A 25,271-nucleotide genomic window follows, 5' to 3' on the forward strand; every position below is an offset into this window, starting at 1 on the left:
TTGAACCCAGTATCCTGGACGAAAGATGTTGACGAAAGATATTGAAGACAGACGAAAGACGAAAGATCAAGCTAAAGTTTATAGGCTTTTTTGGAAAGATATCCAAATTGAGCTGCATGTTTAGTTGAAGAACAATCTCGATGAACAACTGGCGATTATGCGCATCATCATTCGTCGTTTGTCTGGGTTCAATGGAAAGGTCTTTCAACCAAATTGGTCAAAAAAATTGTACAGTGTGTGTGCACCTTTATACACATTGCACCAGGTAGAGCCCCTTAAGGTGCGTACACACGGATAGATTGAAACAACCAATAGCTCAAATTGTTCTGTGTGTATGAACGATATATCGGACGATGTGCGTACCCGATGGTCGTTGGTAGAGGTCGATGATCTTTCCTGCATGCAGAAAGATCATCGACCAATTGTTAGCGATGTGTACCAATCATTTCATGTGTATGCATGATGAATGATTTGGTAAGGCTAATTGACTGGCTCCCACTCCCCTCCACCATCGTTAAAGATCAATCATTCATGTGTAATCGTTTGCCTAATCGTTCATCATTTGACACCAAATCATTTGTGCAGGAGTTCAGAGGAAGTCGTTTAAGACATTGAATCGTTCCGTGTGTACACAATATTAGACTCACTGTGCCACGATTAAGCATACCGTAATGCCCATTTCCAAATAACACACACCATAATGCTCATTACACAATATGTTGCACATCATAATGCCTATTACATATTATACCACACAATGTAATGCCTATTACATATTATGCCACGTAAGTGGCGCTTACCTACATGCTTGTTGCTAGGAGTTGCATGCTCATTGCCAGGGGTTTCTTGCTAGATGCTAGGTGTTGCACACTCATTGACAAGGGGTTACATGCTCGATGCCATGAAGTTATATGCGCCTTACCAGGGGGTTAAGTGCTTGTTGACACGAGGTGTTACATGCTCCATGCCATGGGGGGATTATATGCTTGTTGCCGGGGGGGGGGGGGGGGGGGATGGGAGGTTATATGCTCATTGCCAGGGGGAGTTACATGCTTGTTTCCCAGGGCTGCAGACGCACAATCTGCCAGCGCTCCCAGAATCCGCACTGCCGGGTAGCTCTGGGTGCTCTGACAGATGCTAGAGGTGCAGAAGGACCACTAAGGTGGCAGCCATTGGAGAAGCGCAGGGACAAAGACTTTGCGCCGCTCCTCCCCTGTCTGCTTATCCCAGCTCCTGATTTTTTTAATTTGTATTTAAGCACTGGGGATCCAGAGGGGGATAGCTGGCAGAGGGAAAAACTTACCATGCTTACCAGGTTCCACTCTGTACATAACAATCATTTTAATCTTTATGTTTTGCTATCCTGAAATAATACTTTCCTAGACAATGCTGAATTTGACCTGTCACAGCCCTGCTACAGAAAACACAAAAAGACAGTCAGCTGCTAAAACAACAGCTGAGTACAGAGCTCAGTTATCTCTAAGTCCATGTTTAGATTAGCACGTGTGAAAGTAGCCATGATGTAAAAGACAGGCAGCTGTATTACCCCTGTCCGCAACAATACACATGAGTTCATTCTCTCCACTTCTAGTTAATAGTATCTTAAGCCTTTGGATGAACAGGATGCAATGCCCTTTTGTAGATTGCCCTATAACCAAGCGTATAGTAGTTACTTCATATACTCCAAGTGAGTGAAACCAGGGACTGTTCGCAATACAAAAATGCACTATGTATTAATAGGTTACATTTAAATAACATAATAATAGCATAGCAGATAAGTGTACACTGGCGGGGTGTTGGCTGTGAATGTATTGTTCCTTCCAAAATGTGATGATTTGTGACAGAACAGATTCCTAGTTTAGGAACAGACAAACCTTAAATTGACGGTTCCTTGGATTTGCGGTGGATTTGTTGGTTACATACCGTTAGACCAGTGGTAGCCAACTCCAGTCCTCAAAATCTACCAACAGTTCACGTTTTCTAGATCACCAAGCTGGGGCCACAGGTGCACCCATAACTGACTGACACGTTATAAATGATCCACAGGTGGAGCTAATTACTTCACTTATGATTCTGTGAGGAGACCTGGAAAACGTTAACTGTTGGTAGCTCTCGAGGCCTGGAGTTGGCTATCCCTGGTTTAGATCATTGTCCTATCATATAATCAGCATCATTGTGTTTCAACTATCCAAGTGTGTAACTAAAACACTGCCATCTGCTGGCAGCGAGTGAAACTACATATCTTTCGAACATACAGAAACACGGAGACAATCACATATACAGAAACACAGAGGCAATCATAAGGTGCTGAGGCAGCATACTAGCTTTCAAAGCTTTTGCTTCGATCTGGCTTAGCTAGTATGTATATATCTACTGTATATATTACAGTGCATTTCAAATCCAGTCATCGGCACACAGTAGCAGTGCATGCTTCCAGGTCTCCTCATAGAAGCACAAGTGTTATAATTAGAACCACCTGTCAGTACCAGCAGTCATAGACATCACTGGCATGCCTCCAACACTCAGTAGGTCACTGATTGCTGGCCTTTACAATCAGAATCCTTAATAGAACCCAGATGGGTTCAGCCTCAGGCGAGATGGCATAACACCTCTCTCAGGTGTTACAACTAACCACTGGAGTATGTATAATGGGTGGAAGTTGTACGGTTCACATTGGCCCACACACAGCTGAACCCATTTTATTATACTCACCTCTCTGGCAGACAGGCACCGCCAGCAAAGCGGCAAAAATCACTGGGAAAATGGCTGCTGTAGCCTTTTTTACGGTGATTCACTCATACGCAATAGAGGTGTTCTCAACAATGTGGCACGGGCGCCATGTTTTCAGAGACCTTCACACGCACAATGCCCAAGTCTACTGCAACGTCAAAAAGGAGGAGACCCAATTGGAGCCTCCGCCACTAGCCCCCAGCACTGTTGACTTCTGCGGGGAATCGCATTAGGCATGTCTGTATAAAATGGGGTGTGGACCTGCATTTTCAGTGCATCGAGAAGCCAGATCCACATACATTAATAAAAAAATCCTCATACACATAAAAGCCCCATAATACACTCCAGCTCTTTCATGTGTCACTCCAGCACACACTTATGTGTCAGTGCACCATCCACCCCCCCAACCAAACAAACCATAAATATTACTGTAGTTTGGGGCCAAACAGTGATGGGAATTCCCTCCACCCTGACAGCCCTCCTTCACTCAAGCAAATAAATACAAACAAACCAACCCAGCTCTAACCAGAGAAGGCAACTTCTGTCTTCATGTCCTCCCCATGGCTTGAGCTCCTCCTCTGCCTTTCATAAGACGTGATATGCCATCACCAACAAAGCGGGAAAGTGCAAGTGAGCCAAAGCCTCCTCTGAACAGTGGCACCTGGAACCCACATGTTCAGTGTTGGGAGCATGAGTCGCATCACAATAATGAAAGATCCACTGGTTGGCCACTGCTGTACTCTCTCCAGTAGAAATTCTGCGAGTATATGCCACGCCAGTATAATTTTTTTGTCTTAATCATCTGTGTGTGAGAGATATGCTGTTCCGACACTGCCAACACATCCATGACCCTCATGGCACGCTGCACACTCCACAGGGCTAGCAAATGTGTGTATCTTGTTACATGCTAGGATCTGTACAAACAGTGCCAACCCATCCATGTACCTTAGTGCAAGCTAGATACTATACAAACAGTGCCAACACTTCCGTATACCTTGTAGCACACTACCAAACTCCCACCCTTTGTGTACTCCGCTATACCTTTGGCATTTGTGCTGACTGAGCGACGCTGGCATTTTTAGCTGATATTTTGAGGCTCTCTCACAGCAACGTTGGCACTCAAAGGGTTAAACACCTCAGGGTACGCAGTGGTTACCACCTCTCGGAGTATCGCGGCCATACTTCTTTCAGTGTTTCTCATACAGTGACCTCTTGACCTTTTAAAATGTGTCAGTAATGAATACACCTGTGCTCCAGTAAGGAGATATGCACTGTTAGTATGTCCCAAGGAGTGGATGTAAGAAGCAATGTATTACCAGATAGGACAGGACCAGGTAAGATGGGTTACAGTTTAGAAAAGTGTTTCAGTGATTAATGTTACCCTCCAAGTTTCTTATAGCCGTCTATAAGCATCTTCCGCCTGTTTGCTGGTAGTTTCTCACACTCTCCATTGCATTTTATTGAAGCTCCAGAATGGATGCAGGATTCCTATTACCAATGGCAGATTTCAGCTCGCTCCAAAGATTTTCCATTGGATATAGATCAAGAAGCCTTCTTGCTGGGCAGTTTAAAACCAATCATATTTTCCTTTTCAACAACTCCTTGTGTTTTTGGGTCTTTATTGTGCTTGAGGACCAACGATCTTTGACCCAAACTTAGTTTTGTTACACTGGGTAGTAGTGCCTTAACAGGGCAGCACTGCACCCTTGTGCTATCCCCACACCCTGAGCACATGATGTCATGCCATTACATCACACCAAGGGAACGGGTATGTCACCCTGCAAGCCAGATGCAGGAATCACATGGCAGTGAAGTTGGCGCCCCAGGTCACTGGCACAGCTCGTAAACACTAGTTATGGCTCTGCTGGGGGTACATTTCACTCCAAAATGCCTCAGTTAGCCTCCGGATTTATCATTCCTTAATACTGTTAACATGCGTGAGTACAGACCGATGTGCTTTCACTACATACCTTCTCTTCCGGAATTATTATACACAATGGGCCAGATGTACCAAGCTTCAAAAAGTGATAAAATGATGAATGATAAACAACCAGCCAATCAGCTCCTACCTGAGATGTTACAAGCTGGGTTTGAAAAATGACAAATAGGAGCTGATTGGCTGGTTGTTTATCCTCCATTTTATCACTTTGTGAAGCTTGATACATCTGGCCCATACTACTTAGAATGCAAGGGTATGTAGATGTAATTGTGTCAACATGATCCATGAAAAAGGTGTAAGTGTGGTAAAATTGTCACCTTTGCGCTAAGACACGGTCACACCTAATTACACATGCCATTTTCGCCTGAAAGACAGATGCAAAAAAATATACCATAATATTGAATAAGAATAATTTTATTTTTGAGTAGTTTATTTTTCAATGAATAAACAACTATTTAATAGAAATATTACATTTTATATAATCATGTATAGCTTTACAGGAACTGACAAACAACAATTGAGATAATAGACAACACAAAAACAGTTTTGCTGGCATATTTGATATGTCCTTGCACAATCTCATGAGCTGCTTATAAAATGCCAATTGAGATCTACATATGTGATGTTTATAAATAGTATTATAAATATATAAACATAAGTAACTAAAAATGACATATTTGGTATATTGTTCAATTTTTAGGAGCACCTTATGTAAAATGCATTGTAAGTGGTTAGAACTCGAAATAGAGGTTGTAGAGAGCCACATTTTGGGTTTATAGCCACTGATGTTTGAACAACACAAATATAAATGCGGTACTTGTTTCCTATCTGGGCGCCCATCGCGGGCATCGCATGCCATTATAATGACATGCGATGCGACCGACGCGATTACCGCGATTTTACATAGGGAACAATGTTAAATGTCCCAATTGACCCGATTTCACATAGGGAACAATGTTAAATGTCCCAATTGACCCGATTTCACATAGGGAACAATGTTAAATGCCCCCCCCCAATTGTTAACGCCACTCCACGATCAACGTCAACCCGAAGCGTGGCGAGCGGCGGCGGTACGCGTCCTCCTACCTTTTCATACCCCTACTATCCACTAGGGCGTGGAGTGAGAATAGAATAGTGTGGCGAGCGCAGCGAGCCACCGAGCCCGAAGCGTGGCGAGCGGACAACTTCACAGGTATCCACATCCCCTTGCGGGCTTCACAGGTGTCCGCGTGCGCTCGCCACGCTGCGCTCGCCACACTATTCTATTCTCACTCCACGCCCTAGTGGATAGTAGGGGTATGAAAAGGTCGGAGGACGCGTACCGCTGCCCCTCGTGGACACGCTTCAGGTTGACGTTGATCGTGGGGTGGCGTTAACAATTGGGGGGGGGGCATTTCACACTTCAGAGTGGGTATTTGGGGTCTGTGGGCCATTTAACATTGTTCCCTATGTAAAATCGCGGTAATCGCGTCGTGGCATCGCATGCGATTTTTTGTCAGCATGCGACGCGACCGACGCGATTTTTTTTTACTAACAATGCCCACGATCAAAATCGTGGGCGCCCAGATAGGAAACAAGTACCATAAATGCCAATTAGTAATAATAATATTTATATAGCACTTTTCTCCTAATAGGACTCAAAGTGCTTGCATTAGCCGTTTACAGCACAAAATACAAAACAAGGGACATTAGTAAAATGCTTGGGTGAACAGGAAAGTCTTGAGTCTATTTTTGAATGTTTCCAGAGTAGAAGCTTCTCCAACTGAGCGGGGAAGTGAGTTCCATAGAGTTGGATTAGATGTTAAATCCAAATGAATGACAGGTGGCTACAGACGTGTAATTATCTTCACATTTGTGGACATCAGAGGTTCCGTTACATGCACTACATTGAGGAAGCAGCATTCAGAAAACCAAAACGTGAACAGCATGTGTTAAATTGATTAAATGCCAGTCAGTATGAGGCCTAGCAAGTTAATTCAATTATTACATAATTAAAAATGTTAACATTGGTTCTAAGTTGTTAATGAATAATTCATAACATCTATTTATCCCAGACATCTAGAAATAAATCCTCTCGTAGTCATGCTTTTTACAGCTATAGGATGTATGTATAGTAACCTGAGAAATGTTGCTTAGTTATTGTGATAAAGTAGGGAAAAGGTTTATCCCATCACATCCCATAATCCCTGAAGTGTAAAACCATCCTTTAGTTTCTCTATGGCAAGACCAAGTTCTTCGGAAAATACCGGCTCACGATCTTGTTGCTGGTATAAAATAGAAGCCATAAACAGGAAAATAGATTGAGGATTTGGTCTACAAGAGCATCACAGTAATATTCAATGGAAAACAAAAGTAACCTACCTTGTTTCCATCAGCAAAATAAGCCTGTAAGTAGAGAAACATAGGGTGAAGATATGACATGCATAATGCACAGTTTACATAGCCGATTATCACTTTAGGATATTATGGTCCAATCAGGAAAATATCCTAAAGCAATATTTGGCAATGAGCCCCTTTCAGGTCTGAAGCAGGCAAATTTGGAATGTGGCTGAGTAGCAAATGTTAGTATGCCGTAACTAACTGAGCCGCTTGGAGCTCCGCCCCAAGGTTTACTTACACCTACCCAATGTTAGCTGGAAGAGACCCATCTGCATTACGTGTCCCCTTGCCACTGACAACTAAAATAAAACTGATCTCTGGCAATGTACCTATGCCACACCCTAATACACCCATAATGTTCTTTAATACAAAGATGCATTTTTTTTGCAGTTTACTAAAATTTGCTAGATGTGTGTGACACGGCATCAAGCCTTATAGGCATAAGATAGCTGAGTGATGGTCTTGCTTTTACGGCTGTGGTATATGGTGCCGACAGTCGGGATCCCGACAGCCATTAGCCCGACGTCGGGATCCCGACTGGCCAGACTCAGACAGCGGGGCAAGCGCAGCAAAGCCCCATTGGGCACGGTCGCTCGCTACCTATTCTATTCTCCCTCTATGGGGGTCGTGGACCCCGACGACGGAGAATAGCCGGTGGCCGTCGGGACCCCGAGTGTCGGAGTTTTGACTGTCGGGATCCCGACATCGGGGTAATGACCGTCGGGATCCCGACTGTCGGGAAACTGTCTGGCACCCGCTTTTACACCAGGAACAAAATATTTTTAAGGGATTATCTGTTTAGTGGGCCTAATTCAGACCTGGTCGCTGATATGCAAATCTGCAGATGACTATAAGTAGATAGCAGTGACCCAAACAGAGTGAAAACCCGCCCTTTGCAAATCTGCAGGTGAATTGGGAATGGATTGCTGATCGCATTCCATCTGCAAATCCATATGCAACTCTCAAATGATTTTCCCATTGTGTGCAAGTGTATTTAACTCTGACCCTTCCACAACTCTGCGACAGAGACAGGCTGATTGAGGCCGGAGCGGACATCACACATCCTTCCTTTAAACACCTGGGCACGCCTGCAATTTTCCGGACACTCCCAGAAAATGGTAGGTTACCACCCTAAACACTGGCTTCCTGTCAGTTAGATCCTTTGCTTTTTTTTATTTGCGGTTAGGCCTCGCACATGCACGCTATGATAATTAAGGCAGTGCCGTTGTCTGATGATAGCATTGTAAATTCGCACAACAGCGATTAACTGATCGACTAACCACCATGGCCCTAACTGTGTGAAGTTTGTATATTTTCCCCGTACTTGCGTGGCTGTCCTCCGGGTACTCCGGTTTCCTCCCACATTCCAAAAATATACTGGTAGGTTAATTGGCTCCCAACAAAAATGAACCCTAGAATGAATGTGTGTGCATGTACATGTGACAGGAATATAGATTGTAAGCTCCACTGGGGCAGGGACTGATGTAAATGTTCAAAATATTCTCTGTAAAGCGCTGCGGAATATGTGCGCGCTCTATAAGAAACTGTTAATAAATAATAAAATAAATAAAAAGTGACGGGTGTTCCTGGGCGGTGACTGGAAAACAGCCAGTAGTGTATGCGGAAATGGTCAGATCAATGGGCGTGTTATGGGAGTATCAGGGGCGTGGCAATGACAGCGGCTGCATACACAGACACTGATGGTCATAGTCAGAAGAAGAAACTGCTCCTGCCATAAAGCTGGTGCAAGTGGCAATGGTGAGAGACTATGGTGTCTAAGAACGCACCAATCGAAATTACAGTAAGCACAGATGTTAAAAGTGGGTGTCTCATTGCTTGCAAACTGAGACACCTACTGAATGGATGTACATAAGAGAAGGATTCTGTATTAGTGTTAGCATAAATTTGCAGATGGGTGACCGCCAACAGACGATGCGTTTCTGCATCTTACTCAGAATCAGGCCCTGTCCGTGTAAAAGTAGCCGCACTCACTATCTGCACTAAGGAAATGTGTGTGCACTAACAGTGCAGACAGGTGTAATAGTGTGTCCTATCTGCAAACTCAACACTTTATTAGCACCCTATCAATAAATTGCATTTTAATGTTTTTTTACTAATTAAGGGTGCGTGCGGCCACGGCGAACAAACTGTTCCCCCCAACATTGCGTGTGGGGGCGTGAGACAGTGGGCCGGGATACACGGCCATGGGAATGCCCAGCGTTCCATGGGCATTCCCTTGGAGATCACCCGCCCACTTCCTTCCAGAATGCCCACGCACATCTAAGGTTACCTGAGAGTAACCGTAGATGTGCGTGTGCCTTCCATATCATTTGATGGTCGGCGACCATCAAATGATGTGGGTGTGCTCCCGCAGCCTGCGAATGGATGTCTAGGTTAACAATCCATTCACAGAGAGTGCGGGCGAACACACGCTGCAAGGGGGGAGGGGGGGTGGCGTCCCGTCATTCGTTGGGCAGGGTTTGGTGGACTTTCAAGGCTGCGAATTTGTAGCCTTGCAAATCAACCAGAATAACCCCCTTAGTGTAGACAGGAAGATTGTGACCTTTATTGTCCGAGGTACAGGAGTCACACAGCAACAGTTGCAAAGTAATCAGGAACACAACAAGCAGATGCATACACGATGACAGGAGTTCAGGCTTAATTAACGCCACCAGGCCTGGCACGGAGCGAGGACACAAACACTCTTTCCTCTTAGTAGACCATTACTGACTGTGCTATCATTGCTCAGAATGGTCATAACCTCATCCAGATATGTGAGGAAGGGCTGGAGCTGTCAGAATCCATGAGGATGTTACCTCTTCCTTACATGTCTCTCACATTAGAGGCTTGTTCTGCATGAAGGCGGAATACTGACACTCCAGTCCTGAGCCCAAGCCGTAGGCATTAAGATTGTTGCAATTTACTTAGTTACCTTGGAGATAATGGTATATATTTAATAGGTTCCGAGTTTGCCGGAGGTGCTTCATGCCGGCCTAGAGTGGCTGTATTTTTGAAATAGCAATCATTTACAAAGCGAATATAACCTAGTTTTGCCTTGTAAATGATTTGCCTTTAAAAATACATCCCCCAACTCTGGCAAACTCAGACCCCCACTGTTGTGCACATTCACCCGTAATAGCAAGCACTGTAGAAAAGCAATTTAATATAACATTGGACATACACACTGGTGCATACACACTGGGTGTTTTTGCCCATGAACAATGTTATGAAAATTGCTGGCTGATAAATCGCTCAGTGCGTACACACTGAGCAATTTTCACCCAACCCAGTGATTTTTCCGGGGGTGAACCACTTTCCAGAGTAGGAGGCCATGGACAGTGGTTCAATCAGGTGAAATAATTTTTTTTTTAAATGTAAAACATTTACAATTTACTTTTAGCAGAACGCCAGGATGCTGTCTCTAAAAATAATAAATGTTATTTACGTAGCACTTTTCTCCGGGTGCCGGACGGGGTCCCGACGTCGGGATCCCAACTGTCAAAACACCTACAGCCAGGTTCCCGACGGCCACCTGCTATTTTCCCTCGTGGGGGGGTCCACTACCCCCATAGAGGGAGAATAGAATAGGTGGCTCGCAAGCCACCCTGACCGCGCAGCGAGCCCGCAAGGGGCTTAGTCACCCTGCCCGCGCAGCGAGCCCGCAAGGGGCTTAGTCACCATGCTGTCTGGGTCCGGCCAGTCGGAACCCGACGTCGGGCTAATGACTGTTTGGATCCCGACTGTCAGATCCCTGTACCACACCCCTTTTCTCCTAATAGCACTCAAAGTGCTTTACATTTGCCTTTGACCCCTTGAGTGGTGGGTTTTGATGGGGCAGGTTTGTCCTGCCCGAGCAAAACCCACCACGGATCATAGGAAGCCGCCGCCCCCCCTCACCTTCTTCAGTCATCAGACAGGCGGCAGTCTCGAGGATGTTTCGCGGCGGCTCAGGAGGACTCGGGTGCCTGAACTCTCCTGAGTCCCCCCGAGCCGCCCCGAACATCCCCGAGCCTGCCGCCTACGTCACTACAGTATGGCGAGTGGCTGCGGGGGAGCTCCGGCTTACGATCGCCGGGTACGCCGGAGGAGGGGGTGACGGAGGGGGGGACCCCTAAAGGTAGTGCGCCAGTGGTGCTTCCATGGAGGCAACACTGGCGCGCACCTACTACATAGTGGTATGCCCGGAAATTTTCCAGGACAGTCTGAGCCACAAGCTAAAGCTTGTTTCCCCAGATGAATCTTGGGAGATTCTTGGTACTGCTAATAGCCAATCATCTTCAGATCACAGGAATCTAGTGGGGCATAGGGATGGGGTATGGGGATGCGTGGAGAACCTGTGCACAAGTTACACCTTGTTTTTATAGAGAATACAATAGCTTCAATAAACGTAGCTGATGTAGGATCCACAATATGTAAAAGAATATTTAGAGTGATATATTTCTTAAATGTGTCACTCATGTGGAGGTGCACCTCTGAAAATAGAAAACGTACAGATTCAAGGGAAAGAAAGAAAAAGGTACTCTCCTTTGTTTGGGGGCACGCTTGTCAAAAAAAGAAAAAACTTTTGTAATGATTATATATATTTAAAACATAACTTTTAATCAATAAGTCCTAAAAGGCTTTGAAATGGACAAAAGACATGAACAAACTACATGAAATTTTTCCCTTGAATCTAGTGGGGCAGTAAGGAATCAAAAGCTGCTTCATGTACCTCAGGCCCTGGTCATGTAGGGTTTTGAAAGTCAGTAAGACAATCTTGAAAGCGATTTGCCACCTTAGAGGCAGAAAATAAAGGGAGTAGAGAATGGGTGTTATGTGTCTGGAATGGGACTGGTTGGTTAATAGCCCGGTAGCTGCATTTTGTACCATCTGCAATCATTCACAGAACATTACATTATAGCATTATTACACTGGAAGCACGGACACGCCGCAGGACTCCACGTGTGTTTCGCATGTGAGGTTGTAGCAAGACTGGCTCCAATTTTGTGAGAAAAACTTCCCTACACCGACAATTTAAACAAGTCCGGCGCTGAGCAATCTCCAACTAGACATAAGCTCAGGGCTATATACAGAAATTTTTAAAACACAAATTAACACTCAGTGTGAATAATGTCCTCTGATTAACCCCAATGTATAAGTAATCACCATTATTCCTATTAGGAGGTACCAAGGAATATGAATTAGTGAAAATTTAAACTCCACTCTAGTAAACAAATAGAAGTGTCCACTGCTATTAAATAACCTAGACCTTGCAATATTCTCTGTTAATTACTTAACAGCTATGTGATTAAGATAAACAGCATATGGTGGTACTGTTCAAGTAGCGAAACCACTGTCAAAATGATAAATGATAGCAAGCACGTGTTTTTCAGCAAGTAAAGTATTTGAATCATTTCAGGGTACAGAAAAATGTCTGTACTGTACAGTAGTTTTTCAGTGTTTTTATACAAGTTTGTAAACATTAAGAATAAACACTTAGCTCTTATATGCAAGTTTAAAACCCCTCCCATCAGTACAACACCTCAATGTATCGGTCCAAAATCATTTATCCCATTATTGAGTTTTTAAGAGAAATTCAACTGGAACTGACACGTTTTGGCCATATTGGGCTATTTAAACCACTTCAAATGTAATTTAGGGATGTGTGTACCAGAGGTTCTGCTTTGTGGGCATGATTTGGACCTGTACACAAATCCGATGGAGCGGGAAACAGTGCATGCACAGGACATGTTCTGCAGTGGGTCCTGCATGATCGCTCGCAGTTCCTCCCTAGCTTCAGCACAACTGACACTTGCGGGGCAGAGCAGGGGTGGCAACTGGGACCATTCTTCATAGTGTGTGTGGGGGGGGGGGGGAGAGGCTAAGTTAAGCATTAGAGATAGATACAGGGACATTTTGTTGGCAGGAGAAGGCCAAGGTCCACTAGGGACATTTTGTTGGCAGGAGAAGGATAGGGGCCGCTAGGGACATTATGTTGGCAGGAGAAGGCTAGGGGCCACTAGGGACATTATGTTGGCAGGAGAAGGCTAGGGGCCACTAGGGACATTATGTTGGCAGGAGAAGGCTAGGGGCCACTAGGGACATTATGTTGGCAGGAGAAGGCAAGGGGCCACTAGGGATATTATTTTTTTGTCAGGAGAAGGCTAAGGGCCACTAGGGACGGTTTGTTGACAGGAGAAGGCTAGGGGCCACTATGGACGGTTTGTTGACAGAAGGCTAGGGGCCACTAGGGACGGTTTGTTGACAGGAGAAGGCTAGGGGCCACTATGGACGGTTTGTTGACAGAAGGCTAGGGGCCACTAGGGACGGTTTGTTCACAGGAAAAGCCTAGGGGTCACTATGGATGGTTTGTTAACAGCAAAAGGCTAGGGGCCACTGTGGACAGTTTGTTAACAAGAGAAGGCTAGGGGCCACTAGGGACAGTTTGTTGACAGGAGAAAGCTAGGGGCCACAAAGGACGGTTTGTTGACAGGAGAAGGCTAGGGGCCACTAGCGACAGTTTGCTGACAGATTAACAGTGTAACATATCATCCGTGTAGACATGGTTACTGTCAAACTGCTGCATGTTGTCAGTTCAACCATGTTGTCATTGTCATGTTGACCTGATGCATGTTGACATGATACTACTGACCAATTATACCACACCCTGGCAATCTGTAATCAATATATTTTTGGATTGTGCAGTCTTGCAATGTTTAGTTTTGTGTCAAAGCCATAGAACTTGTTCTTACCGTAAAGGCATCAGTGTGGTCATCTGCTTCTATTTCAACATCATCCTGAACTTGTTCTACTGTCAGTTCCTCCAGAGCTTGTGGCTGAAAACATGACAGCATTACTTTGTATATGTGTATAACCTGAAATCTTGATCCATGAACTTTGCTATTGTGTTTATGTGGGATTGGGGGGGTTGTTCTCTGTTAAATGGCCGTCTTCTGAATATTTACTAAGCCACTGATTGGCAGCACTTCTGGTTGAGAGATTTAATAAGCCTAAAATATTAAATACAAAACACTCCTGATTTTGCATTTGCTATTACTGTTGAAAAGTCCACGGAAAGTATTCACAGGACAGTAATGTGCTTTAGTGCCAGCAGTTATGGAACACACATAAGCCATCCTGGAATTTAGAGGACAAGGACTTTGAAACATCATGAACATAAGCAATATATTCTTAGTAATTATAAAGTCACTGCATCATTTACTATTAGCTTTGTAATATGATATCTCCAGCCCTCTATCAGACTGTCAGTCATTTGTAGGTTCCTCTGCCACTGATCCTATTTTATAAGCTCAGATTTCGTTCACAAATGTATGAACGTAATGTGACATTTGCCGGTTGACTATCTGAAACAATAATATATGCTGCAGTCACAGAGCATCCATAGTAAGGAAGACACGTAGTATCTGTACTTAATGGGTGAAATGTAATAGGGTGAGAGAATCAGAAAGTGAGAGATTTGCGAAGAAATCTCCAGTTTTTTAAAGCGGCAATCATTTACACTGCAAAACTAGTTTGATGTTGCAGTGTAAATGATTGCCGCTTTAAAAAAACTGGAGATTTCTTACCAAATCTCTCACTTTCTGATCCTCTCACCCTATTACATTTCACCCTATGGCCAGTATTCAATGGCCGGGGGTCGTGGGCGGCAGCGAATCCTGTGTAGGATTCGCTGCCCTTTCGCCTTGGATTCTCCCTGCTGGGAGATTCGCCGGCAGCCGCCCGTCCCCTGTATTCAACGCGTCATATATGAATATTAATGAGCGGCTCCGGCTCCCGGCCCCCTGCTGGCGAATGTGTAAAAAAAAAAAAATATTGTTTAAAAAAAAAATATATATATATTAAAAATATATTCATGTGCTGCAAGTATATGAATAAAAATAGCATGCCCTTTCATAGAAAAACAATTCTGATTTTTTAACACCAAAAAAAAAATTAAAAACGCTTTAATTTAAAAGATCACATTACAGTTCACCTAAAAAAGATGACGAATGCTAAACGGAGAATCATGGCGAAAATCAATGGAGAAAGCAGTTCTCCATTTGAGCATTGAATACACTGTCGGCGAATTCCACTAAAAACCCCATTGAAAATCACAGGCGAATTGTGGAGAATCATTTACGGCGAATCGGCAGACATTCGCTGTTCATTTGTGGCGAATTGCCTCCATTGAATATGGCGAATTGTTTTTTCTAACAGAAAATTCGCCGTTAACCCAGCGAATTGCCAGATTCACTGAAAAAAACGGCGAATCTGAGGCATTGAATACTGGCCTATGTGTCTTAGTGCAAATGCTTTACCGGGCATCATTTTGCCCATAATACAGTACATCTTAGAGCACTCTTTATCATGTATGTATACATGCATTGCATATACCAGTGATGGCTAACCTCGACACTCCAGCTGTTGTTGAACTACACATCCCAGCATGCCCTGCATCAGTTTTAGCATGGCCCAATAGTAAAATTGTAGCAAGGCATGCAGGGATGTGTAATTCAACAACAGCTGGAGTGGCAAGGTTAGCCATCACTGGCATTATACTATTCTTATTAAAGAACAAAATTGTTAAAAATCTATATAGTGGAAAGAAATCACATCTCCAACAGTCTGCTCAGAAAAATGCATTAGGACAAATTACCTTTTCTTCCATCTCATAGTCTACTCCAAATATAGGACTAGCAGAGTAGACTCTATGCAAGGAGTTGATCTCCTTCACAGAATCTTGGAGCTTCTCTACAGGATCAATTTTAAAGCCAAGGACATAACCACCACTCTAAGAAAGTGAAGATTAGTTGTATGTAATTATTAAGTCAAAAGCAACATTCATTTGAATATAATCATGGATACCAAAAGTCTACACAGTGCTCTAACTAAAATTCTATGTCTTACGATTATTAGATAAGGGGATAACAAAACCATATACTATAAACTGTGACTGTATTAAAAGTCTACATGATTTCCCTGATGAAGTCAGACTGAGCTTATGCGGTCAGACGAAACGCATTTGGTGACCCCACTGTGACTAATGTTTTTGAAATTGACTTATACTTCAGTGGTGCTTGATCATGTTTCAACATATGTTAGCAGAGTGACACAGGACCTGGTGACTCACGCCAGGCACCTGTATGGTTCATTGAGGTTACATGTAAGAGGACACATCTGTGTGTTCAGGTAAGTAAATGTATCCATTTTTAAACGTACAGGCGGTTCTTCTTATGTGTTCCATAAACTGCACAATATGTGAACGTATCACACTGTGTATTGTTTTATCTTGCTTTCTTATCAATATTGCAGTAATAAAGTTGGAATTTCCATTTACTACTGGTTCAGATTGCCTTTCCCCCCCCCCATACATTTTAGTATGGGGGTTATTCACTATTTGTTGTTGTCACTGTATATAAACACTACTGCACTAGCAGGCAACCTTGTTTCTTTATTTTACCCTTCCTCCATGGGGGACACTGGAATTATGCTCAGGTTAGACAGTGGAGTATGGAGAATTGTATTCCCTTTTCCATAATCCACTGTCTATACCCCAGAGTAATGCCAGTGTCCCCCATGGACTCAGAGAAAGGGATTTACAGGTAAGGACTAGTTTCGCTTTTACTAGGTTACTAAAGTTAATAGTTTGTGACATCAATGGTAAGTTCACTAAAAATATGAAGAAAGGGGAGAGTGCATCTCTCTGGCTTCCTCTGCCACCCCGCTGTGCTATATTATATATATATATATATATATATATATATATATATATATATATATTTTTTTTTTTACAGCAACTTATATAGCACAGCAGATTCCATTATCAGGACATAGGACAGGTGCCATCTTCCATGTGGAGTCTGGTCACATGCCCTTTTTTATAATGGTAGACATATAATATTAAGTATAATTAAGTTCAAGTTATCATTGGTTCGGCCCTCGGGCACACTTCAGATTTTTCATACGGCCCCCAACAGAAATTAATTGCCCACCCCTGCTCTAGCACCTCCCAAACTTTTAACATCCATGGTTCAGAGCACCTGAAAATATAGGTTCTTACATATAATCCAACCAATGTAACAGTACATAGCAATGCTACAGCTGCCATCATGCCTCTCATTGTCCTTTTCATATTATACCATGTGAAACTCACAAGATATTTCTTATGCAAGTAACCAACAGTGTATTCAATGAATGTGGTATTAACAGTTTTTTTGCTGAAATCACACTGCTGTTATATATTGGAAGCACTACATTTACATTGCATATACTGGTAGCATATCTGAAAATAAGCTTCATACTTTACCTGCTGAGAGCTTTCTATCACGAGAGCTAAACCAAACTTTGAGTCTCGTATCTTTATGGAACGCTGATTAGACAGAACAAACAAATGATCAGTGGTTTATATTTCCGTTGTACAACTTGCTATGACAGCGGTTTCTAAACTTTTTTGAATAACTGCACCCTAGAGTATCACAATTTTTTTGAATGGCAACCAAAGGCCAAAACAAATTTAGAATACAATAATATAAAAAGTAAGTAGATCATGTTTATATATTTGTCATCCTTATGGTCAGTTATGTGGTGAGGGACAGGATATGCTTCTGTTTGCCCACATATTTTATCAATGGCAGCCACCAACACTGGTTTTGTCTATTACACTGACCATAAATAAATTGAATTGGTCCTTGACCACCAACCCGAGGCACCCCTGTAAGTGTCCCGAGGCACTCAGTTTGGGAACCACTGTGTTAGGACATAGATAACATAACAATGGAAATTCATACTTGAAAGTATTTATATATTGATAGAGAATAACACACACACACACAATAACTTAATAAATCTTCCAAAATAGCTTACAGGCAGATATAATTAATTTAAGCTGCACTACCACCTACTAAGAGGTGATAGGAAAAAGCTTCTATCCTTATTTGGAAGAAAGGGGGAGGGGGATATTTTCTTGATGCTTGCAATTGGTCCTACCATTCACACCCTCCCATTTAAAGGTACAGTAGGAACTGCATTGGCTTAGCCAATCTACATTACTGCTTATAATGATATGTCCTGGGGCACCGGCTATGGGAAAGGCGCCTGCCCTACAGTCTTTTACTAAGTGGTAGTGCAAAATTAGACATTTCCATCTATATTTATCTCTGAGATGAAATCAGGTCATCTGCTGGTTTTGATGGAGATACAATGTGTAATATCTATCAAGGCAGAACCCACAGGCAGACTCTCTAAGAAGCTGTGAGCAACATTATCATCATTATCTAACATGAGTTATGTGGCTGGCTTAAGATTAGGGCAGCAGTTGGCTGACAAGATCAACAGAGTGCCAGAGTAAAACGCCAATCGGCTGATGCAAAAGTATAAAGACACACATACAGTGCACAGTAATTCTGAGATTCACTACGTCTAAGCCACAAAGGTTGTTGCCAATCCCAATCACCAAATTAGACATAGATCTTCCCATGGATCATGAGACTGACAATAACCATAAAGAAATAGTATTCAATAGCAAATAAGCCACACCTGATCATACTGTTTACCATTGTTACAATTAATACGAAAACTTACAATTTGTAGATAAGGAATGCTGACATTAAAACTGTCATTCATGTTGGCGTGCCAAACTATTCTGACATTGGTTATGAAGAACGTGCCCAAATTGCCCTGGGGAGAAATAACATTAAATGTGAATACTTTAGATGCTAGAGGATGAATAGAAATCAGCATTAATTAATAACCACAGCATTAAATAATAAGCGCAGCTGCTGGTGCATAACCTGAAGAATCGGTTTTAGTACAGTGCTATTATATAGAGAGGTGCTATATATCTCTGCATACACAACGAGCCTGACTCCGAGATCGTGATTGCTTCCACATTGCTTGCATGGAAGTAAAGGGGTATAATATGCCCTTCTATAGCCATACCAGTCCTCAACCCTTGCGTGCTATCGGTCTTCATTATCAATGGGTAAAATCTGTCCTAATTTTCTATGCGTAAAATCTGTCCTCATTATCTATGCTTAAAATCTGTCCTCATTATCTATGCGTACTTACACAAGACCTGTGCAAAATGTCCATCTGAAAAAAGAGCATTTCCATGTAACTCTGCATTTCCACCGACACACTGCCAGGTATGTGCCTTTAGAACCGATTATAACCAATTTACAACCCTGCAGTCACTATTGAAGTGGTGACAGTTACATAGGGCTTAGCATCATCCGTACTTGTATACGCTCAACTCCAAAGCCGTAATTTTGATGGGTTTTTAACTAGTACCTAATAAACTGATCCTCAGCATTATGGGGGGGGGGGGGGGGGGAAGAAAACATAAAACCACTAAAGAATTATGGGGTAGATGTATTAGGGGTCAATATGGGGGGGAGGTATCAGCGCACTGATATGGTTTCCCCCAATGTATTAGACCGGTGGTGTTTGCTGCATGAATGTCAATATCAGCGCTGCCATCTAAAAGATGGTCTGTGCAGGATCTTGCACATGCCCAGTGGAGCTGGCCGGTTAGGTAGACAAGCGGGGATCATCAGCTCCGGTGGACAAGATGTTGATACATCTTGTTGTTGTTTCTTGCTGCTTCGCCTTGGTAATGAGATGAATCAGGAAGAATAAACATCCCACAGTGTTAATCAAACGTACAGTATTTAGAGAACTTTAGCCATCTTATGTGAACAAATGGGGGCAGATCATAAAACATTGGGATGAACTTTAAATGTTGAGAAGGATAAAAAAAAAAATCTATTATTATTTTAATCATTCTTCAGTCACCAGTTGTCACATATTGAACAACATGTGAACATACCTCAACATGGAACCTGTATAAAAACACATATGCAGAGTTGATGTCGTTGCCAAGGTTGAGAAAAACTCTATTCATTTGTAGATGCAGTATTTCTGAGTATGTGATAACTGCCTCAAGGCTACGGTGCTGACAACAAAACACCCTTCCAGATTCTCTTTACAAGTTTTCTCTCACAGAGTGCAACTAAGCTGATCATCCACTCATTGGTCATCTCACGGCTTGACTACTGTAATGCTCTTCTCACCGGCCTCGCTCAATCCCAACTAGCTCCTCTCCAATCTGTCCTCAATGCTGCAGCCAGGCTTATCTTCCTCTCCCGCCGCTCTAATTCTGCTACTCCCCTTCAACAAAATCTGCACTGGCTTCCATTCCCCTACAGAATCCTCTTCAAACACCTCACACTCACATACAGGGCCATCTCTAATTCCATTGCTCCATATATCTCTAACCTCATCTCCATTCATACACCCTCCCGCCCTCTACGGTCAGCTGACGACTGTCGTCTCTCCTCCACCCTGATCACTACTTCCCATGCTAGAGTACAGGACTTTGCCCGTGCTGCACCCCTTCAGTGGAACGCACTCCCTCGCTCCATTAGACTCTCCCCGACCTTGCAAAGCTTCAAACGGGCACTGAAAACTCACCTATTCATCAAAGCGTACCCTTCCACTGCATAAACCAGCTGGTTCTCCGACCCCTTGCCTGTTTACATCCTGCTATCTAACCACCACCCCCTCGCTTGCACCTCTTGTAATCTGTCTGTCTCCCCTTCCTACTAGATTGTAAGCTCCTCCGAGTAGGGCCCTCTTCCCTCCTGTTGTAAAAGCCCACTTCTCTTCACATTTCACTCACAGCTCTCCTATACTCCAACACTCAGTGACCATCTTTGTCCGCATACTCATCTCCATCATTGGCATCTAGCCTCTAGTTGTATGTTGATTGGGTCCTCACTACTTACATTTAAGCTGTAATGTGTATTGAACTGTGGTGCTCTTTATTTGTACTGTATTTTTGTTATTTATTCAATGTTATGCCAAGTTTTGTCTCCATGTATTGTTCCTTTGTACGGCGCTGCAAAACACTTGTGGCGCCTTATAAATAAAATTATAATAATAATAATAATAATTTTCATTTTAATTTTCATTTTTTTTTATTTTATAAAACATCCTTCCCACCTGGTCGCTGGATAAATTCCACACTCCATTGATTTTGTCATAAACTTGTTCCTTAGGGAGGAGTCTAAGTTGCTTATTTTGGATCAGTGCGCCTCTTAGTTTCAGATCTCGATACATCTTAGACGTTTCATAAGCTCTGAAATAAATAAAAACACTTTAAAAAATGAAAGTATACATATTAAATGAGAATATTCTTTTGCCTGGAAAAATCAACACAAAAAGATCTTAGAACATTCACAAACAGAAACATACAAAAATGGATTGCGTTATATAGGGGGGTATCCTATTAGCAGTGGTAATTTACTTCTGCTAACAGCTTTGTCAGGGACTACCAATTATCCCCGATGTGGGCACCTAATTGGGGTTTTGTTTTGGGTTATTATGCTTCTATTACATGTACCCCCGTATGTAACTCACAGGCTATTATTACATGTACCCCCATATGTAACTCACAGGCTATTATTACATGTACCCCCATATGTAACTCACAGGCTATTATTACATGTACCCCCATATGTAACTCACATGCTATTATTACATGTACCCCTATATGTAACTCACAGGCTATTATTACATGTACCCCCGTATGTAACTCACAGGCTATTATTACATGTACCCCCGTATGTAACTCACAGGCTACCCATGTATGTAACTCACATGCTATTATTACATGTACCCCTATATGTAACTCACAGGCTATTATTACATGTACCCCCGTATGTAACTCACATGCTATTATTACATGTACCCCTATATGTAACTCACAGGCTATTATTACATGTACCCCTGTATGTAACTCACAGGCTATTATTACATGTACCCCTGTATGTAACTCACAGGCTATTATTACATGTACCCCTATATGTAACTCACAGGCTATTATTACATGTACCCCCGTATGTAACTCACATGCTATTTTTACATGTACCCATGTATGCAGTGGCGGATTCAGGGGAAGGGGGGGCACCCGGGCACGTGCCCCCCCTGTCATTCATTTTGTAGCTGAGGACCAGGGCTTTCCAACGAGCCCAGCCCCGTGTCTCTAGCCCCCCGGGAACCGGAGATATCACCTGGCAAACTTGTAACGTTTTTTCCCCATAGGATAATATGGGACCCGTCAATTCCGACCCCCACCCGGTTCCGACGGCTGCTAGTTCCCGCCCTGGCATCACAGAAGCTTGTGGTTGATTTCATTCAATTCCAAATCGCTGGGCCTTCAATATGATATCAGGCAATCGGTTCCAGAGATATTGCGTGTAAACTGATTTTTTTTATTTTTGAAATGTAATTTCATGTCTGTTCATGTTCTTTGAGGGCAGATTACTCTGGAACCAAACGTTCCAGTTTCACTGGACCAAAATCATTCAAAGCCCACTCAAAAGTTCTTCAATATAATACTTGTCTCATGTAAATGGGTCAGTTGGTTCCGAAGATATAGCCGGTTAAATAAGATAACTGGTTAAAGGGGGGAGGGGTGGTTTTCTCTCCCCCTCACACCAGAAAATGCAGGGACTAGGCTGGTGTAAAAGGGGCAAACCTGGGAATGCATTTTCTGGTGTGAAAGGGGTATTATTTCAAATAGCCGGGACCTGCAGTGCTCTGAATACAGCCAGGCTCTGCCACTGTCAGTGGCTATCACTTCTGCCTTGCGGCGGCTGTCCCCCATTTACCACGAGCATGTATTCCCTCTTGGCAATGAGCATGTAATCCCACATGGCAACGAGCATGGAACCTCTGGCAATGAGCATGGAACCCTTTGCAATGAGCATGTAGAGAAGCAGCACTTATGTAGCATAATTTTTAATAGGCATTATGGTGTTTGGCATAACATATAATGGACATAATGGCGTGTAACTTAACGTGTAATGGACATTATGGTGTAAATGTTTAATGCGCGCCTTTGGTGGACAATGTCCCTGTTTATGAAGTGTATTGTGAATTTTGGCTTAATCTGTGTGGCATTATGTGAATTCTGGCTCAATCCATGTGGCATTATGTGAATTTTGGCTCAATCCATGGGGCATTATAGGAATTTTTGCTCAATCCGTGTGGCATTATGTGAATTTTTTCCCAATCCGTGTGGCATTATGTGAATTTTGGCTCAATCCGTGTGGCATTATGTGAATTTTGGCTCAATCCATGTGGCATTATGTGAATTTTGGCTCAATCCATATGCCATTTTATGCATTTGGCTCAATCCGTGTGGCATTATGTGAATTTTGACACAATCCATTTGGAATTATGTGAAATTTGGCTCAATCCGTGTGTGTTATGTAAATTTTGGCTCAATCCATGTGGCATTATGTGAATTTTGACACAATCCATGTGGCATTATGTGAATTTTGGCTCAATCTGTGTGTGTTATTATGTAAATTTTGACTCAATCCATGTGACATTATTTGAATTTTGGCTCAATCCGTGTGTGTTATTATGTAAATTTTGACTCAATCCATCTGGCATTATGTGAAATTTGGCTCAATCCGTGTGTGTTACTATGTAAATTTTGACTCAATCCATGTGGCATTATTTGAATTTTGGCTTAATCCATGTGGCATTATGTGAATTTTGGCTCAATCTATGTGGCATTATGTCAATTTTGGCTCATTTCATGTGTAAGGGGCAAGTAAAATGGGGTCTAGTTTTTTGTTGCATAATGTGTAGAAGTTGTATATGGTGTTGACACGCCCCCTGTTGAGTGGCCACACACCCTTTTCCGGAGCGCGCCTTTGGCGTGCGCACAACTACATCCTTCACTTGTCGCCATGGTGGGCCTGCGTGCTTTAAATGCCAGGGCCTATTTTTAATTCCATTCCCACCCTCTCCTGCCGCTCTCTTAGCATGTACACTGGCACCACTAACACCGCCCCTCCCCCACCCAAACCCTTTTTATCATGGTGCCCCCCCTGTCATTTTATCCTGGATCCGCCCCTGCATGTATGTAACTCACAGCCTATTATTACACGTACCCCCGTATGTAACTCACAGGCTATTATTACATGTACCCCTGTATGTAACGCACATGCTATTATTACATGTACCCCTATATGTAACTCACGGGCTATTATTACACGTACCCCCGTATGTAACTCACAGGCTATTATTACATGAACCCCTATATGTAACTCACATGCTATTATTACATGTACCCCCGTATGTAACTCACAGGCTATTATTATATGTACCCCCGTATGTAACTCACAGGCTATTATTACATGTACCCCCGTATGTAACTCACATGCTATTATTACACGTACCCCCATATGTAACTCACAGGCTATTATTACATGTACCCCTGTATGTAACTCACATGCTATTATTACATGTACCCCTATATGTAACTCACAGGCTATTATTACATGTACCCCTTATGTAACTCACATGCTATTATTACATGTACCCATGTATGTAACTCACAGGCTATTATTACATGTACCCCCGTATGTAACTCACAGGCTATTATCACATGTACCCCTGTATGTAACTCACAGGCTATTATTACATGTACCCATGTATGTTACTCACAGGCTATTATTACATGTACCCTTGTATGTAACTCACAGGCTATTATTACATGTACCCCTGTATGTAACTCACAGGCTGTTATTACATGTACCCCCGTATGTAACTCACAGGCTATTATAACACGTACCCCCGTATGTAACTCACAGGCTATTATTACATGTACCCCTGTATGTAACTACCAGCAGCTCAGACAAACCCTTGCAATATTTACACAAAGGTCTATTGTGTTATGAATTTTCCTTTTATATTAAATGACACATAATTTAGGTTTAACCCTTTTAACCCCTTCCTGACAGAGCCAGTTTTTGCGTTCCTGACAGAGCCCTTTTTTTCAAATCTGACATGTATCACTTAAGTGGGGATAACTTTTTTTTGCTTTTACTTATCCCAGTGATTTTGAGATTGCTTTTTCGTGACACATTGTACTTCAAATTAGTGGTAAATTTGGGTCGATACAGTCTGTGTTTTTTTGTGAAAAATACCAAAATGTCGTAAAAAAATGGAAAATTTAGCAATTTGCAAAATGTTAAATTTTCTGCTTGTGAGAAAAATAATCATACCACTCAAAATAGTTAATAACTAACATAGACCATATGTCTACTTTATGTTTCCATCATTATTTCAACTTCCTTTTAATTTTTTTGGACACTAGGAGGCTTACAATATGAATAGCAAATTCTCAAATTTTCAAGAAAATTTCAAACACTGATTTTTTTAGGGA

General features: G+C 42.6%; 1 protein-coding gene across 1 annotated transcript in view; it reads right to left on the bottom strand.

Annotated features, from left to right (window-relative positions):
- Positions 1-6,060: 6,060 nt before the first annotated feature.
- BBS5 (Bardet-Biedl syndrome 5) overlaps positions 6,061-25,271 on the bottom strand; it is a 41,258-nt gene continuing 22,047 nt past the window's right edge. The window contains exons 6-12 of the mRNA XM_083153888.1: positions 21,029-21,164; positions 18,608-18,703; positions 17,334-17,396; positions 15,684-15,818; positions 13,780-13,863; positions 7,031-7,054; positions 6,061-6,933 (exon numbers count right to left, since the gene is read on the bottom strand). Of these exons, the coding sequence (XP_083010014.1) occupies positions 6,832-6,933; positions 7,031-7,054; positions 13,780-13,863; positions 15,684-15,818; positions 17,334-17,396; positions 18,608-18,703; positions 21,029-21,164 (640 nt within the window). The 3' untranslated portion in view covers positions 6,061-6,831. The remainder of the gene's footprint in view (positions 6,934-7,030; positions 7,055-13,779; positions 13,864-15,683; positions 15,819-17,333; positions 17,397-18,607; positions 18,704-21,028; positions 21,165-25,271) is intronic.

This window comes from Crinia signifera, chromosome 7, assembly GCF_055691185.1.
Source record: "Crinia signifera chromosome 7, ASM5569118v1, whole genome shotgun sequence".
Classification (NCBI taxonomy): domain Eukaryota; kingdom Metazoa; phylum Chordata; class Amphibia; order Anura; family Myobatrachidae; genus Crinia; species Crinia signifera.